General features: G+C 30.6%; 3 protein-coding genes across 4 annotated transcripts; 2 read left to right on the forward strand and 1 right to left on the reverse strand.

Moving 5' to 3' along the window:
- The first annotated feature begins 1,189 nt into the window (after positions 1-1,189).
- LOC148226948 (protein TEX261) lies at positions 1,190-2,901 on the forward strand. The gene is made up of 5 exons (XM_088202020.1): positions 1,190-1,351; positions 1,519-1,598; positions 1,665-1,886; positions 1,957-2,068; positions 2,144-2,901. Exons 1-5 carry the CDS (start codon positions 1,282-1,284, stop codon positions 2,260-2,262), a joined length of 603 nt encoding a protein of 200 aa, XP_088058146.1. The 5' UTR covers positions 1,190-1,281; the 3' UTR covers positions 2,263-2,901.
- Positions 2,902-2,904: 3 nt separating this feature from the next.
- Positions 2,905-9,037, reverse strand: LOC148226949 (aldo-keto reductase AKR2E4-like). 2 transcript variants are annotated; one of them, XM_088202018.1, is made up of 8 exons: positions 8,900-9,023; positions 7,963-8,040; positions 7,801-7,863; positions 7,186-7,362; positions 4,007-4,123; positions 3,612-3,782; positions 3,339-3,542; positions 2,905-3,273 (listed from the first exon to the last, which is right to left on the reverse strand). In XM_088202018.1, exons 2-8 carry the CDS (start codon positions 8,032-8,034, stop codon positions 3,094-3,096), a joined length of 984 nt encoding a protein of 327 aa, XP_088058144.1. In that variant the 5' UTR covers positions 8,035-8,040; positions 8,900-9,023; the 3' UTR covers positions 2,905-3,093. The 2 variants fall into 2 exon arrangements, with proteins under 2 accessions (XP_088058144.1, XP_088058145.1); XM_088202019.1 differs by lacking the exon at positions 7,801-7,863 and having other exon boundaries at positions 8,900-9,037.
- Positions 9,038-11,440: 2,403 nt separating this feature from the next.
- Prp3 (pre-mRNA processing factor 3) lies at positions 11,441-15,648 on the forward strand. Its single transcript, XM_088201592.1, has 12 exons — positions 11,441-11,485; positions 11,689-11,832; positions 11,892-12,138; positions 12,218-12,375; positions 12,880-13,016; positions 13,092-13,483; positions 13,871-13,998; positions 14,067-14,239; positions 14,316-14,463; positions 14,787-14,996; positions 15,067-15,216; positions 15,287-15,648. The coding sequence occupies exons 2-12, from the start codon at positions 11,702-11,704 to the stop codon at positions 15,525-15,527; spliced, it is 2,115 nt and encodes a 704-aa protein (XP_088057718.1). The 5' UTR covers positions 11,441-11,485; positions 11,689-11,701; the 3' UTR covers positions 15,528-15,648.
- Positions 15,649-16,127: the final 479 nt, after the last annotated feature.

A 16,127-nucleotide genomic window follows, 5' to 3' on the forward strand; every position in this document is an offset into this window, starting at 1 on the left:
TGATCAGTATCGTCGAGATGATTCATCCAAGTTCCGATGGAACCAATTCGTGTAGTGACAAAAACAAATAGTGGCAAAGGTGTGTGTGCAGTGCAAGCTATTTTATATTTTATGTCTTTTTATTGATAATTTAAGAATGTGTTTCGTGTTTCTTGCATGGCTTATAATTTAGCCATGTAGCAAACCAAAATAATTAAAATTTAGCTAAGTATCAAACGTTTCATTTTTGTGTAATTATTTGCAAATTTAGCCATGTATCAAACCTTTAACTATTTATAATATTTCATGTCAATAATTGTCAAAAAATGAACGAAGGCTTGTAGTTTGTATTTGGTAATAATATAGTAAAAACAAGCAAAATGTATATGATGTGCATGTGTTACTAACATTAAGCTTTACAACCTTATACTGTACTACTAACATTCCTTTTCTTTCTTCATGTTTATTGTAATTTTATTTATTGTCATGTTTATTGTAATTCTGTGCTAGTATTATTTTAAACATCGCGTCCTCACAGAGTTTGTAATGTGAGGACAAACACTTGTAAGGCCCGCTGATGTGCCCGTCATTATGAAACTAATGTTTCATGGTGGGGGGTATGTTGACGCCCGTTTCGCCGTTTGTACGCGTTCGCGAACGCCGTCATACGGCGTTCGGGAAAGCACCCAATTTTTGACGTGAGTCGGCTCCGATCGTCGTTACAAAGCGGTCGGACCACGCCGAGCTCAATAAAACTATTTACACAAGCACACGTGTTTTTGGATTGACCTAAGAACTAACCAGCACGCGTATCCCTACACGCAACAGCCCTGCCAAAACTGTAAAATATATTACTAATTATTATAATTTTAAAACACATAAATATATACATATACGCACACACACACATATTCGTATATAAGTAAAACCACGAAAACAAGATAAAAAAACATACATAAATCAAAATATCTAATATTTTATCTTATTATAGGCCATATTTTTTAATATTAAAATGTTTAAAATCGCTATTGTTCTAAAAATAGATTATTTATCATTTGTATAGTTTGCCAATAAATGTCTGTATCTATATATTCAATAGTATTTTTAATAAAACTATCTATTTTTATTTTAATTAGTTGCAGTGGTAATACGTTCTTCAGTTGTAGTTTACTTTTTAGTTCATAATTTTAGCATACGTCAAAATAATTTAAAATATTTTGTGCACTGGCAATATCGTTCGACTTGGAACCGGCTCCTCCTGCGTCATTATTTGCCTTTGTTTACAAGGCGCCCGCTGTCAAAATGTGGTTTCTTTATGTAATGAGCTTAATTGCGATGCTAGTGCAAATATGCTTCGTTACCGTTTCCATTAGTGAGTTTTTTGTGTTTATTTTTATCATAGATATAACCTAAAAATGAAACGTCAAACGTCATTTATGTCCCTGACTTGTTCTATTAATACACCGACTAATGTTTTGCCCAATCACGACAACGAAATACACCTGCTATTTTATCTAATGCCAATTATTTATCTTACAGCTGCTGGTCTTTATTACTTAGCCGAATTAGTGGAGGAATATACAGTTTTAGCAAAGAAATGCATCACTTGGATGGTGATTGTAAGTCGATTTATCGATTATTCTAATGTATTTTTATACATATATTTAATATATATTTTTTCATAGGCTTCAAGTTTATTATACTGCGGCTTAATATTGGTCGAAGGGCTTCCATGGCACTTAACAACTTTTGGCTTAACGGCTCAGATATGTCACGCTGTAATTTTACGAGGATTTCCATACGTCGTCCCGTTAAGTCCTTCTTTCATAACTGCAATATTTCTATTAATACTAAATCATTATTTGGCTTTCCAATATTTTGGCGCAGTATACTTTCCTTTCTCAGAGGTATGTTTTATTTATAACTAATTAACTATTAACTAATTTTATCGTTTTTTCAATTGATTGTTTATTTTAGGTTTTGGCATATTTCACACTTTGCCTCTGGATGGTTCCGTTTGCGTTATTTGTTTCTCTGTCAGCGAACGATAACGTTTTACCAACGACTAATGAAACTAGACCATTATTAGGTATTTTAAATATATCTTTATGTATGTACGTATATAATAATATATTATTTTAATTAAATATTTATTTATTTTCAGGTGACAGTGATGTTTTAGTTAATTATTTCTCTAGAAAAGATAAAAAATATGGACTTTTACCGTTATTTACTTATATTAAAGAGTTTGCTCTTCCGCACCGTAGCAAAAAATCGTTTTAGATCAAATTCATTGTAAACATATACGAAGGAATTATTTAGACTTATGTATCATATATTTTTTTATATCGACTTAATTTATTGGTAGATCAGCAGCTATTAGAAAAAAATATTCGAGAAGTTGCTCGCGGTTTAAATTTATCAACGGATCTTCCTTGTAGTATTATTTATAAGATAATACTAGTAAATTTAATCTAAATACTCGTACGATATAACAAGGTTAAAATTATTACTTAAAATACTTGATCGCTAGTAGCAACTTTCTCAAAATCTGAAGAAAAAATTGACAAGATGTGAATAATTTATTGTTATTTATTTTATTTATATATGTTTTCAACGTTATATTTTTTTTTACATATTAGTATGTACTAATTTCTTATTATAATAATTAAAAGTGACATGTTTCTAGTCTATATGGTTATTTTATAAATAATTTATAGTCATGGTGTTGTGAAACAATGGTATTAAATATACTGTCATAATGCCAAAACATTCCCCATGAAAAACTGATTTATCTTTACGAATATGTTCATAACAAAGCTCATAAATTTATGCAAACTATAATGTACCTTTATTTTACATTTTAAGTATTGTATATTGAGTGATTTGTATATAAATTTTCTAATAATTAAGATTTTGAAATAATTTTTGTGTTCGTCTTTACTATAACCTTTAATCAAATGCTTGAATATTTAATATATATTGGAATGTATGTATATTGATTGCAGTTAGCGAAAGCTTGCGTTACAACATCAATTAAGAGTGCTACTATAACATGTATATAATGATATTGAATATTTTACGACATATAAGAATAGTATACAATGTTGAAATTTAAAATGGGTAATGCTTATTATTCTTCCAGAACAAGCAAGGAACCACGCGGAAGTCCTTGTTGAAAATGTCCAAAGACTTCATTTCTTCAAACGTCAGTTTAAAATCGAAGATGTCGATATTCTGAGCGATCCTCGCCGGTGTGATCGATTTCGGAATGACGGTACATCCGAGCTGCACCTGAAAACAATATAATTTTAACAATCGCTCGGAAGTATAATTAAAAAAATAATCAAGCAACTTACTAAGAAGCGCAATACGATCTGAGTCGTAGTTTTCTTGTATTTGATAGCAATATCGGTGAGAATGGGATCGTCGATCCTCGGCGGTGGAGAAGTGCTAGTCGATCTCCTAGCAGTGATGCTGCCGAACGGACTGTAAGCCGTCACCACTATTTCCTTGCTCACGCAATAAGCGATCAGTTTTCTCTGCGTGTTGTTGATGTTGATCTGTTCGATAGTTACCGCATTAGTATTATAGTTATGTGATTTTGATAAAGACGTCAAATAAAAACCTACTTCAACTTGATTCACGACCGGCGGCACTTTGCAATTGCTCAACAATCTCTCCAGCTGTTGCATGTTGAAATTGGAAACGCCGATGGACTTGACGAGGCCCAAGTCTAGGCATTTTTCCATTCCTCTCCAAGTATCCAGATAATCCAGATCGTTATTATCGCTACTATCTTCCTGTAAAGAATATAACAAAATACTATGACCATGAAGAGGTTACTAGTTATCCAATTATGTTCCTAAATTCTTTAAATTCAAAATGAAAAACAGCATATTTTAACGCACAAGATTGATAGCTTTACTATGATGTTCAAAACTATGCAATTAAAAGCATTAATTATCGTAACTGCTATATTTAAAGACAATAGTGTATTTATTACTAAAGTATACATTCAACTTACGTTTATAGCCAACGGCCAATGAATCAGATATAGGTCCACATACTCTAGATTCAGATTCGCAAGCGATTCTCTGAGTGTCGGTTCCACTTTAGAAAACTCATGACGATCGTTCCACAGCTGAAACAAATTAATTGTTATTTATCAGTTTAATGTACATGTGGCATTATATTAACAGATTTTTCTATCGATGTTATATAAGCAAACCGTAAGGTTTTTCTCAAAATATACACCCATTTAAAACAAACATTCATTCCATGGATGGCACAACAAAACTAGCCGTTAAACACCAGAAGTGAAAAAAGATGTTCCTTGGATTACTATCAGCGAACATGATGGGTAGCAACTACTCTCAGCTAAGTGTTAATATTTAGATTACCTAAAATTCCGTTTTTTTTCTAGACAAATGTTCGAAATATTCGGTATTTTGAAATTCAATTAGTGACATCTCTAAACACCGCCGCACAATGTGCAAAAACAGGCAGTTTAGTGAGAACTTTGTGCAACACATTAAAAAAACTTTTTAATTAAAAAATAAAAATTTATCAAATGTTCTAAATTGTATTGGTACATAAGTTAAAATTATTTTATCAGTGGTTTTCAATCTGTGTTTTGCGTAAGATCAAAATTAAAATCATGAAATGTGTTATATTCTCCTCTGTTTTATTTCTAGTTTAAACAAATATTTATAAAGAAACTAAATTACTTGAAACTCAATATAAATGAAGTAAAAGAAAAAATGCTGGTTTTGAACATTAATTGACAATAGTGAAATTAAATGCTGCTCTAAAATTACCATGAAATTCAATTTAACAGTTGTGAAACGTCTATTTGTTGTTCAAGCCCAAACCTAACCTAACGAAAGTTCTAAAACTAATTATAGTTTTAAAAGTTTTAGTCCAAAATACAAACCAAGAAGTACAGACAAGACGTTGCATCTTGTATATTGCTCCAGTTTGTTACACTTCAATATTTCACTATGTCTTAAAACTACGATAGCTATTCCTACCGATATTAAAGTATTGATCGAAGTATATTCAAACCGAATTTTGGTCAATAGGATGGCGCAAAAACAATTATCACTTCTCAGAAGTGATAATTGTTTTTGCGCTCTCCTATTGCTCAAAATTCGGTTTTGACATACTTCATTTTATTCTCACTTAGTATGAGTCATAATAACTTGAAAAAAAAATTATGAACGCTAGATAACCAAGCTTTTCTACTGATAAGGCACGATTTTATTGCTTTTGACGTTGATTCTACAAGGGACCTCCTTGAATTTGGCCAGAAAAATGCATGTCATTTTATGAAATACCATGAATCTTAATGAAATCGAAATATAAAAAACAACCACTGACAAAAGCTGAAATGACATCCCTGACAAAAATATGCTTTGAGCTCTAATTCAGGGGAAAATAAAGTCGTAATATTTTAATTATATAGTACAAATATTTATTCAATGGATGGCAACCCAATAAGTAGATAAAAAAAAGTGGGCGCTAAACACCAAAAGTGAATTTGATTGATTTTACCTGTTCCTCGGATTACTATCAGCGAACATTATGGGTAGTAACTACTTGACCTCTCAGTTAAGTGTTAATACTTAATTGTCAGATTACGTAAAATTCCGTTTTTTTCTGGACTATTGTTTGAAATATTAAGTTTTTAAAAGCACATACGTAACCTTCGGGTATTGGAATATTCTGTGTTTTAAAATTAAATTTTAACTAGTGACATTTGTTAACACTTGACTGACGAGCCGTTTTTTCGGCGCGTGAAGTGCAAACACGTGCTGTTTGTACAAAACAGAGATATAACAAGAAAATATGATAATTTTTGAATTAAAAGAAATTAAAAAACAAAAATGTAACAAATGACATGAATTGTTTTGGTACGTATATTAAAATTATTTTATCAGTGGATCGGATAAGATCAAAATTAAAATCATTAAATTTGTTTTATTTCTAGTTTAAAAAAATATTTACAAACTCAAAAAAAAAAATGATGGTTTTGAGCATTAGTTACGAAATGCGTTGTAGTGTATCCGCATTAAATATAAACTAAATTAAAATGCAACTTTAGTATGATGTGTCACATGTTTTTTGTGAATTTTTAATGTTTTAATGCATCTTTCTGAACAAGAAATTCTGAATAAAATTTGGTTAGAACACTAAGAGGCACCACCGAACTACGTAAATTATCATATATAAAATTATATTTCAGTCTTCCATGGGTTAATATTTTGATGTTTATAGCCATGTCATGCTTTAAGAATAATTTACTATCAAATTACACTAGCATCTCTTGTTTAAATGATGGTCACTACCTGTCCAATGGATTACCAGCAGCGAACAAAGTGGATAAATATTACTCATTATATTAAATAAGCAATAAAAATTAATATTATTACTCAAACTCATCTGCAAAACTTCAAATTAAAATAAATCTAACTAGAGATGCATATATATATATATTTTAATATAATTATTATTTCATCAAAACAATATGTAATTTATTTTTATATTGCATTTATTTCTGTCAGAATATAAACAAACCATTTTTTATGTGACTGCAGATGTTCATAATTTTATTATTATTTCGTAATAATTAAGCTGTTGTTAAAAACTCCAATCACCTAGAATCAAAACGAATGATGATTCATTTTTATATTTTATTTATAGCAAGCATTTTTATTTTACTGCTGGTGTTCATCATTTTTATTATTTTATTTTATTTAAGATGATGTTGAAATCGTATTATTAGCAATAATTGTCTGGCCTTTAATCATGTCAATTAATATTTATAAATATAAAATATTTTTTTGTCCTTTAAAATCGTTACATCCCAAATATGATCCAAAAAAATAATTATTTTAATTACTATCATAAAACATTTTTTAAAAAATTAACAACGTTTTTAATAGCCGCTGTGATAAAACTAAGCCAGTTTTTGTGTCCTCAAAAACCCAAAAAAAAATCTATTTTAAAATGTTTTTGATCTACTTACGAATTTTTTATATCAAAATTTTTATTTCTTTTTAAAAAAAATTTCAACTCTTAATTTTTACTTTAATATTTTTTTAACGAAGACTATTTTATAGCTGCATTTTTGAAAGATTATTTGAAATATAATATAATCAGGTTGCTAGTGCATACATATTTACAGCTCTTTAGCTACAGTACCTTCGTAGTAATGAAAAGCTCCTCCCTGGTAACGATGCCTTTTTGAATCATGTTAGTGACTGCATCGCCGACTTCGTTTTCGTTCTGATAGAAAGCAGCCGTATCGATGTGCCTGTATCCACATTCGATGGCAGCTTCTACCGAGCGCTGGCAATCCTTGTTCTTAGGCCCACCGCTCTATATGAGATAAGAAAAAAATATAAATATATAAGGAAAATCTTGTAAATGAAGAGACTTGGCCTCACTTTATTCTATCTATAAAAAAAGTAAGCCAATACAAAGAAATTTTCTCTATATGATATATTGCATATGGTACTTGTGATTTTGCTGCTACAATTATAAATAAAATAATAGAGATGAAAGATAACATTTAAACGATAGTAATCATTATGGTACAAGTATTGATCCTCAAATATGTTGATTGATTTTAAACCAAATCTCTTCTTGAATGATGAATGTTATAATTGATATAATTAATATTTAAAAAATACATGATTCTGCATAATATTAGTGACATATAAACACTGAAAAGCATCAAGTTTTGCTCGTCGTTAAATCATGCAATGGTTATTAACGGTCGTGAACTGGCAAAGTCCTGATGATATATTAACTTACGGCTTTTACGGACGCCGGATTGGTAAGTACAACTTCTCCACCGTGGACCAAATCAAGTTCCAACTTCACAACAACACAATATTATATATATTTATAGAAAAAAAATTCTAAGTTATTAGATAAAAAGGCATTCGAAATATAAATATATATTAAAACACTCACGGCATAAGTCCCTAATCCGATGATAGGCATTTTGAGCCCATTGCTCAACTTCTTCGTCGGAGCCTTCGCCATATTTATCTGAAAAAATATGAATAATTGATATAATCGATTAATTCAGATAAACGACCTTTAGAAATTATAATTAAAGACAATGTGATGGTAATTTGCATGAGCATCTGCTATGTAGCTATTTATAGAACATATCTAGTAGTATTGATTATCTTGACCTACTTTAAACAATATAAAATAAATAATATATTAATGAATACATCATTCTCCTCATACTTTTAATGCGTGAGATGTATATTGATTATGATAGCATTCATTTTTATTAAATAATTAAAGAGGAGCCATATTGAAAAAAATATATATATATACGAATATTGCTTAATACGCAAACTCGTGTATACAATACCGATAGAAATACGCAGACTCGAGTTAAATTTAGCAGAATTTTTTTTTTTTTACGATTTTTAAAAAAAAATTATGCGTTAAGGGTATCTATTCTATTAATAAAATAATGATTATAAAATGCTATTAAAACACAATCGCGTAGAATATGCGCATCTTTTGAGTATCCATATTGAAGAAAATTCTACTTCGACATTTGGACACACAAAATACGCACATATGCGTAACTCGACGTAAACATACATTTTTGAATTAGTATTATCTAGCTAGAATAAAAGTCTTTCTTCTTGATAAGAAAAAAATTAATTTGAAACATATGCAAGCTCAACCACTTGTAAATCGAAATACAATAATTAGAGAAAATACCACAAAAAAGTTATGAATAATACATAAAAAAATATATAAAATGAAATTGCGTAATATTTTTTTTAGATATAACTAAAAAATCGATAATTTATCAATTAAAAGAAGATTGATTTAATATGTGTGATTTGGCAAATAAAAACCTTATTTAAAGTATACTTACATGATCTTGAGAACGCTGGAGTAAACGTCTGCTTCTTAAGAGAAACCGCAAACAACAGGCAGGAGCGACAGGTCCTACAGCCCACTGCAAGTAGAATGACGTTTTTGACCCTAGCACGTTAATTCCTGGCCATCTATTTTATGCTAGATCATTATACATAGACCAACAAATCAATAACTGAATATTTCCTATTTATAGAAAATATTGTTACAAAATAATAAATTTTATTATCTAAAACGATCCATCATATTTTTAAAATCAAATTTATATAAAATAACCGTTAATGCATCAATATTAACCCTAAAGAAAAAATTGAAAACTTGCTCTGGTTATATTATTTATTATATTTACAAAATGCTGATAATAAAAACAGCTTTTTGCTATATATTAAATTATATGCCACCTTTAAGCAAAAAAGTACTAAAAATAAAATGCTCTTATACAAATCGATCATCTAGATCTAGACAGTAATTTCATATGCTTCCTTCGTTTGGAGTTAAAGCTTAAATAAATTAGGAGGGAAAGTTAAAAGAATTGTTAAATAGTGTAACAATTGTGCGAAATAGAATGAGTTACAGTGTATTTAAATAAATAAAACACTAATTTGCTCTCATAAATCAAAATATTTTTACTAAACTATGAATTTTCATCTAAACAGTCTCGCATCTATCCTAAAAATATATATATTTTTATTATGTCATTTCAGTAAAATCGTATAAGAATACATTTCCACTGGTAAATATATATTTTTACCAGAAAAAATACAATTTATTTAGCATGTACTGACAAACCATATGATTTAAAATTTTCCATACGTATTAATATATATATACATACTTATCATTAATTATTCACATACTATGTAAAAATGTTATAGTGAATGTGTATTTTTCAGTAACGTTGTATTTTCCCTAGTGAAGTCCAAATACATATTCACCAGCAAATACATATTTATACTAGCTAAAATATAATTTAACTGATAGACACTATTGAAATTGTATGCTGCTCTAAAATGTCTATGAAACTCAATTTGACAGTTGCGAAACGTCCATTTACTATTCAAATCCAAACCTAACCTACACGAATTAACCAAAACCAACTTAACCTAATAAAAGTTCTAAAACTAATTATTGTTTTTGAACTATCATTAGGTCAAAAATACAAACTGGGAAAATATGCGAAAGAAGAAATACAGACAGACGTCGCATCTCACATATTGCTCCATGGGTTCGATATTACATTACGTCTTAAGAATATAATAGTTATCCATACCGATACTACTACCGACTTCTGATACGATATGAGTATTGTTCAAAGTGTATTCAAACCAAGTTTTGGTCAATAGAAGAGCGCAAAAACAATTGCAGACGTCAAAAATCAACGTCAAACGGAATAAAATCGTGTCGGCGTCATTGCAGTGGGAACGGTTGGTACCGAGCGACCACGCTAGAAAAATCTGGTAACTGAGGGTCGCTGAGAGGTAGTAAACTGTATGTTAATTTATTGGACAATATTCTGAAAGTCTTAAAAAATCGTTGATATCTAATATATTGCTATCTATCCAGTATATTACTAGTCAAGTTACAGATAATATTAACATAAAATACAACGTTATTAAGTTCGACCTTGATATTATACACGTTTCATATAAAATTTTTAACTGTCAGTTTTATGTCGTTCTAGTTATAATATTATTTTATAAGGTTTAAATTTAAAAAAATTGTTCATATTCAATTAACTACCTATAAGGATTTTTTATTTAAAAATAAATGTAAAACGGCATATAAATAGAAAAAAAAACTAGATTTTTAATTTTTTCGCAATCCGAACATATGTATAATAGTTATTTTTCTATCTTATTCACAAACAGGTTTTGCTATGTTTGGTAACTTGATAATATACACAAATATATAATTAATAACAAGTAACTCTAACTTAAATAAGTTTTATTTAAATAGGGGTTTGAAGTAAATTTGAAATCTAGGGTCAAACTAAAGTATTTGGCTGGTTTCTGCAATCGAGTTTTTTTAAATATCCGAATTGTGAACAGTTAATGTGAGCTTTCTCTCAATTAAAGTGACCAGACGTCCTCCTTTGAAAAGGATTGCCCTTCTTTGTTTTCCTTTTGTTCTTATTCGTTATCTATTGTTCTTCTAAAACAAAAATGTCAGTAATGACATTTTTTAGCTCCCATAACAATTTGTCCTCCTCGAACAGAAATTTCTAAGATTGCTTTTTATATTTTTGGTGTCCTATTTTGCTTTTTTTAAATCTGGTCATCTTATCTTAATAGCCCCAATACTTTAAAGTTGATTATCTCAGTACAAATTTTCAAATTTTAAAGAATTATTTTTATTGACTAAGATTCACATTACTAAAATAGTGTTTTTTTAATGTAGATGACATTTTTATGTTCGATATTACCCCATAAGTAAGTTTAAAATATATATAGATATTTTATAACGTTAACATAGACATTAAAAATATAATATATTTCATTTTTATTTATCTATATATGTATGGTCACAACATTGTTGATTTAGTCTACTATGAGCGTTGACATTACGATTACCGCTAAACGTCAATGTACGTTTGTTTCCAATGGTTTATTTACTTATACACATGCTTTATACACAATATACTTATTCATATTTTTGTAACAACGTTATTACCATAAAATTCCAAACTATACAAACAATAATAGTGCAATTTATAAACTTCTTATACTTAACCTCAAAATATTAAACATTCGCTTGTATTTTTTAACGTGATTGTTTTATATAATTTAGAAGAACAAAAAACATGGGCTCACAATATCTCTCTAGAAGAGAAGTAGAAGACCTACGGCCCACGATAGATAAAGCTATATATCGATGTCTCGGGTATAACGACTCGTCCGTGCTGTCTGCTGCGTCAGCGTGTTTGAGCAATGGGTATGTTGTCTTTGCTTTTATATCTGAGAGATGTGTCTTATTGTTTGGTGTTGTTTTAGATACGATCGTCGTAAAACTGTCGATAAATTATCAGGAATCATTGATTCTAAGAAGGCGAGTCGTCTCGCGGAAAAGCTCTTGACAATCGTTGACGAGGCTCTCGCTTCTCAAAAGAGCAAAGCGTCTTCTAGCGCTAAGAAGCGATCGCATGAGGCGAACGAGAGTCACCGAGATTCTAAAAAGAGTAAAACATCGTCTGATTCTAAGAGTAAAGATAAAGATAAATCAATCAGCAACGGATCTTCGGTTAATAGCGTATTATATAATGCAATTAGAATCGATTCGGATCAAATTTTGATTAATTAATGGGTTTTTTTTATTTCAGGATTCTAAAACTTCTAAACCGAAAGATGGGAATGAAAACATTGACGGAGAACCGACCGTGCTCAGCGCAGATAGAATTCGTCAAATGATGGTTAATGCTCAAAAAGAAATTGAAGAAAGAAAGAGGACTTTAAGTGCATTAAAAAATGACGAAATCAAGTAAGGAAATATTATTATAAAAACTTATTTCGTATCTGTCGATGGTGCTCCTGATTCTGGGAAAATGTATTTATTTTGACCAATGGTTATAATATCAATTCTCTAATGAAACACGATTATGTCTCCCGAGTGGCTTTTTATAAATGAAACCATTGCGGTCACTTGCCGAAGATGACATAGTAATGAATTTCAATACAGTGAAATAAAAACGGTACAGTAGTTATGTTTACGGTGATGAATGTAAATCACTTTTGAAAATGGGTGGCGATTGCTAGTTTTGTGACTCTTCAAACTCTTGAGTGTTCCAAATATAATGTCTCTCGTGTTTTTGTTTGTTAAGCACCTGTTTTCAACTGTTACTTTCTACTGGGCAATTAATTATATAACTTCATATTTATATTTTCAATAATTTATCTATTGATTAAATTATTTTTGTGTGAACCATTTGTAGTATTACTTATTTACTTAAGGCTTTATTTTTAATATAATAAATTATATTTTTAGACCAGCAAGTCCGAGTTTGGCTGCCGTTAACGCTGCGAAGGCTGCAGCGGCACAAATCAAAACACAAATAACCAGCAGCCCGCCTGGAACTGTGCCTCCGCCAGGAATTATAAAACCAGTATTATATTCTCAACCAAGTAATGAAAACAAATTATAATAAGTACTATACGCTAATATTTTTTGCGATTATTGATTCGATGTATATTTTTTAGCCACAACTGTGTTCAATCGCGAAGACTACGAAAAGCAAAGAAGAATGGCCGAATTGCAAGCCAAGATCCAATCAAAACTGTCAGGTTTGAGCGCCGTGGCTACGGCCGATAAACCCAAACCTCTCATCTTGGACAAAGAGGGTAGAACCATAGACGTTTCCGGTCGGCAAGTTCAACTCACCCAAGTTTTGCCAACGCTCAAGGCTAACATCAGAGCAAAAAAACGCGAGGAGCTGAAAGCCTCGGCGAGTAGCAAAGCAGGTGCGGAACAAGAGGAAGCCGCGTGGTTCGATTCACGTTTGTCTCTTCGTCCTAACTTACGTACAAAACGAACGTTACGTTTCCACGAACCGGGAAAATTCCAACAGCTGGCTGATAGGATAAGAATGAAGGTATAATTTAAGATATATTACTATATAATAAGATCTTGGCTTGTAAGATTTCCCTACAAAGTCATAGGAATTTTTCTCAAAATTAAAATTCTTTAACCCTTTAATTGCCGAAATTTAATATATCATATTTTGTGACTGTAGCGAGAATATCTGGTTCCGATGTCATGTTTTAAGAGTAAATCAGATACATTTTTAATAGAGTAGGGTATTTGTTTTATCGGTAAATAATTTTTTTATCAAACTAGTAGATAGTGTTCTCAAAAGGCTCGGTAATCAAAGGGTTAATAATAATTTGAACTTTAACTCTCATCTGTATAATATTTATAATAAGGTACCTAAAATGCTGCAGTTCATGATGTATTATATATTTATGTGAAATAATTCTAGTCACAACTCGAGAAACTACAAAACGAAATATCTCAAATTGCAAGAAAAACTGGCATATCATCAGCGACAAAATTAGCACTTCTTGCTCCTGATACTCAGGATGCGGCTGATATTCCTGATATTGAATGGTGATTTATTAATATTTTTTATGTGTAGAAAAGCTATTATTATTTTATTCACGATTTAATATTTACAGGTGGGATACAGTGATTTTGATGACTCCCGAAGAGAGGGAAGCTGCACAAGCTAAAAGAATAAGCGAAGGAATGACTTTGATGAACATGGACGACGACGAAGACTCGATTGGGAATATAAAATACGAAGCCATCAGTAATCTAGTGGAACATCCTTCGCAGATCAGACCGCCGAGTAAATTTAACATTAATTGACTTGACTGAAAAATGCTCTTTTTATGTTATTTTAAAATAATAATTACCGCTTTTAGATGAATCCAACAAACCGGTATATATGCCCGTGTTCCTCACAAAGAAAGAACGCAAAAAACTACGCAGGCAAACCCGTCGCGAAGCATGGAAAGAAGAACAAGAAAAAGTTCGACTAGGACTAGAAGCACCCGCAGAACCCAAACTCAGGTTTTTGAACCAATAACTAATCTTTCTTTGATTCACTGTGTGACAACATTTTCTCCACACTTGATTAATATGTTGAATTATTACAGCATAACCTCAAAACTTCTTTGAATTAGCTAGAATTTTTTTTAATATTTACTGCATAATTTACCACCTATGTGTTGTTTTATTAAAATATTTTTTCAATTGTACGGATATATACGTTCACAGGGAAATTGGTGTATAAATGTTTTATGGCAGCTATTATATATAGTTTTATATACAAATTTACTATACATATATCGTATTATTTTATTAAAAAAATAACATACAAAGTTTTGTCTCAGAATATCCAATTTGATGAGAGTTTTGGGCTCAGAAGCCGTCCAAGATCCCACTAAGATTGAAGCGCATGTTCGTGAGCAAATGGCTAAAAGGAAAAAAGCCCACGAAGAAGCCAACGCTGCACGTAGGCTCACACATCAGCAAAGAAGCGAAAGACAGGCTTCTAAATTAAAAGAAGATACCACGACTGGCGTACACGTTGCTGTTTATAGGTATTGTTGTAATATCATTTTTTGAATAACCACCTGATGATTCACATATTATTTTAAACGTGATTTATAGAGTTCGGGATCTTTTCGACACGGCATCGAAAAAATTCAAAGTGGAAAAGAACGCCCAACAGCTGTATATGACCGGCTGTGTTATATTGCACAGAGGATGCTGCGTTGTCATCACCGAAGGAGGACCCAAGCAACACAGCAAATATAAAAAGTTCGTGTAGTTCATAATATCATTAAACGACTCGTTCGACATATCGTTTAATTTACCTAAATATTTTTAGATTAATGTTGAGAAGAATTAAATGGGAAGAGGACACCGTCAAAGACAACGAAGGCAATCCCGTTCCGAATACTTGTCATTTGGTATGGGAGGGAGTAGCCAAGCAACGTTCTTTCGGAGAGATTCGGTTTAAAGTATGTCCCACGGAAAGAGCCGCCAAAGATCATTTGTTTAAGCATCGCGCTCATCAGTATTGGGATTTGGCTTACAGTGGCGCTGTTCTAGATCAAGAGCAAGAGTGAATGAATAATTTTAAATACATAATTATTTGGTTAATGTATGATAAATATAAATGTATGACTTAGCATTAAGCATATTTTTCTGTATGAATTACTGATATAAATACATTTTTTCTTTTCTTTATATTGCTTGTTTTCATTAGCACAATTCACATAAATAATACCTATAATATACTATCCACAACAGAAATAGGTATCCTAATTAATAATAACATAATATTTATTTTCTTGGGTAAATATAAATGTTTTCATTTACAGTACATGTGTATAAATATTGGAATGCTAATATTTATGAATAGTTATAACAAGTAATTATATATTTATATAGCCCTGTCTATTTTGAGATAACCTTTACATATAATATGACGTCAATTAAAGGTGATAAATAATTGACTAAGCCTTATATATAATTAACATAAGAAATTATACTCTGCTATATAAACATTCATGAAATATTTTAATATTTAGGTCTACAAAAGGAAATTCAGATTTTTTTTATGTATTGCAAAATTTAGGTGGGTTTTTCTGAACATGAACATAAAATAACATTGCTATATTTCTTCTCTTTCTTCCACGGTGCTACAACCAGGGCCGGCCCTAAGT

This window comes from Plectrocnemia conspersa, unplaced genomic scaffold (assembly GCF_051122295.1).
Source record: "Plectrocnemia conspersa isolate PC_06_02 unplaced genomic scaffold, ASM5112229v1 ptg000013l, whole genome shotgun sequence".
In the NCBI taxonomy this organism is placed as follows: Eukaryota; Metazoa; Arthropoda; class Insecta; order Trichoptera; family Polycentropodidae; genus Plectrocnemia; species Plectrocnemia conspersa.

Excerpts from the sequence above, each read along its gene's own strand:
- LOC148226948 (XM_088202020.1), top strand. The coding sequence starts at position 1,282 with ATGTGGTTTCTTTATGTAATGAGCTTAATTGCGATGCTAGTGCAAATA. Across the intron at positions 1,352-1,518 it reads CTTCGTTACCGTTTCCATTA|CTGCTGGTCTTTATTACTTA; the intron begins GTGAGTTTTTTG and ends TTTATCTTACAG. Across the intron at positions 2,069-2,143 it reads TGAAACTAGACCATTATTAG|GTGACAGTGATGTTTTAGTT; the intron begins GTATTTTAAATA and ends ATTTATTTTCAG.
- LOC148226949 (XM_088202018.1), bottom strand. The coding sequence starts at position 8,034 with ATGGCGAAGGCTCCGACGAAGAAGTTGAGCAATGGGCTCAAAATGCCT. Across the intron at positions 7,864-7,962 it reads TCGGATTAGGGACTTATGCC|TTGGAACTTGATTTGGTCCA; the intron begins GTGAGTGTTTTA and ends GTTGTTGTGAAG. Across the intron at positions 3,783-4,006 it reads ATTGGCCGTTGGCTATAAAC|GAAGATAGTAGCGATAATAA; the intron begins GTAAGTTGAATG and ends TATTCTTTACAG.
- Prp3 (XM_088201592.1), top strand. The coding sequence starts at position 11,702 with ATGGGCTCACAATATCTCTCTAGAAGAGAAGTAGAAGACCTACGGCCC. Across the intron at positions 11,833-11,891 it reads TCAGCGTGTTTGAGCAATGG|ATACGATCGTCGTAAAACTG; the intron begins GTATGTTGTCTT and ends GTGTTGTTTTAG. Across the intron at positions 12,376-12,879 it reads TTAAAAAATGACGAAATCAA|ACCAGCAAGTCCGAGTTTGG; the intron begins GTAAGGAAATAT and ends TTATATTTTTAG.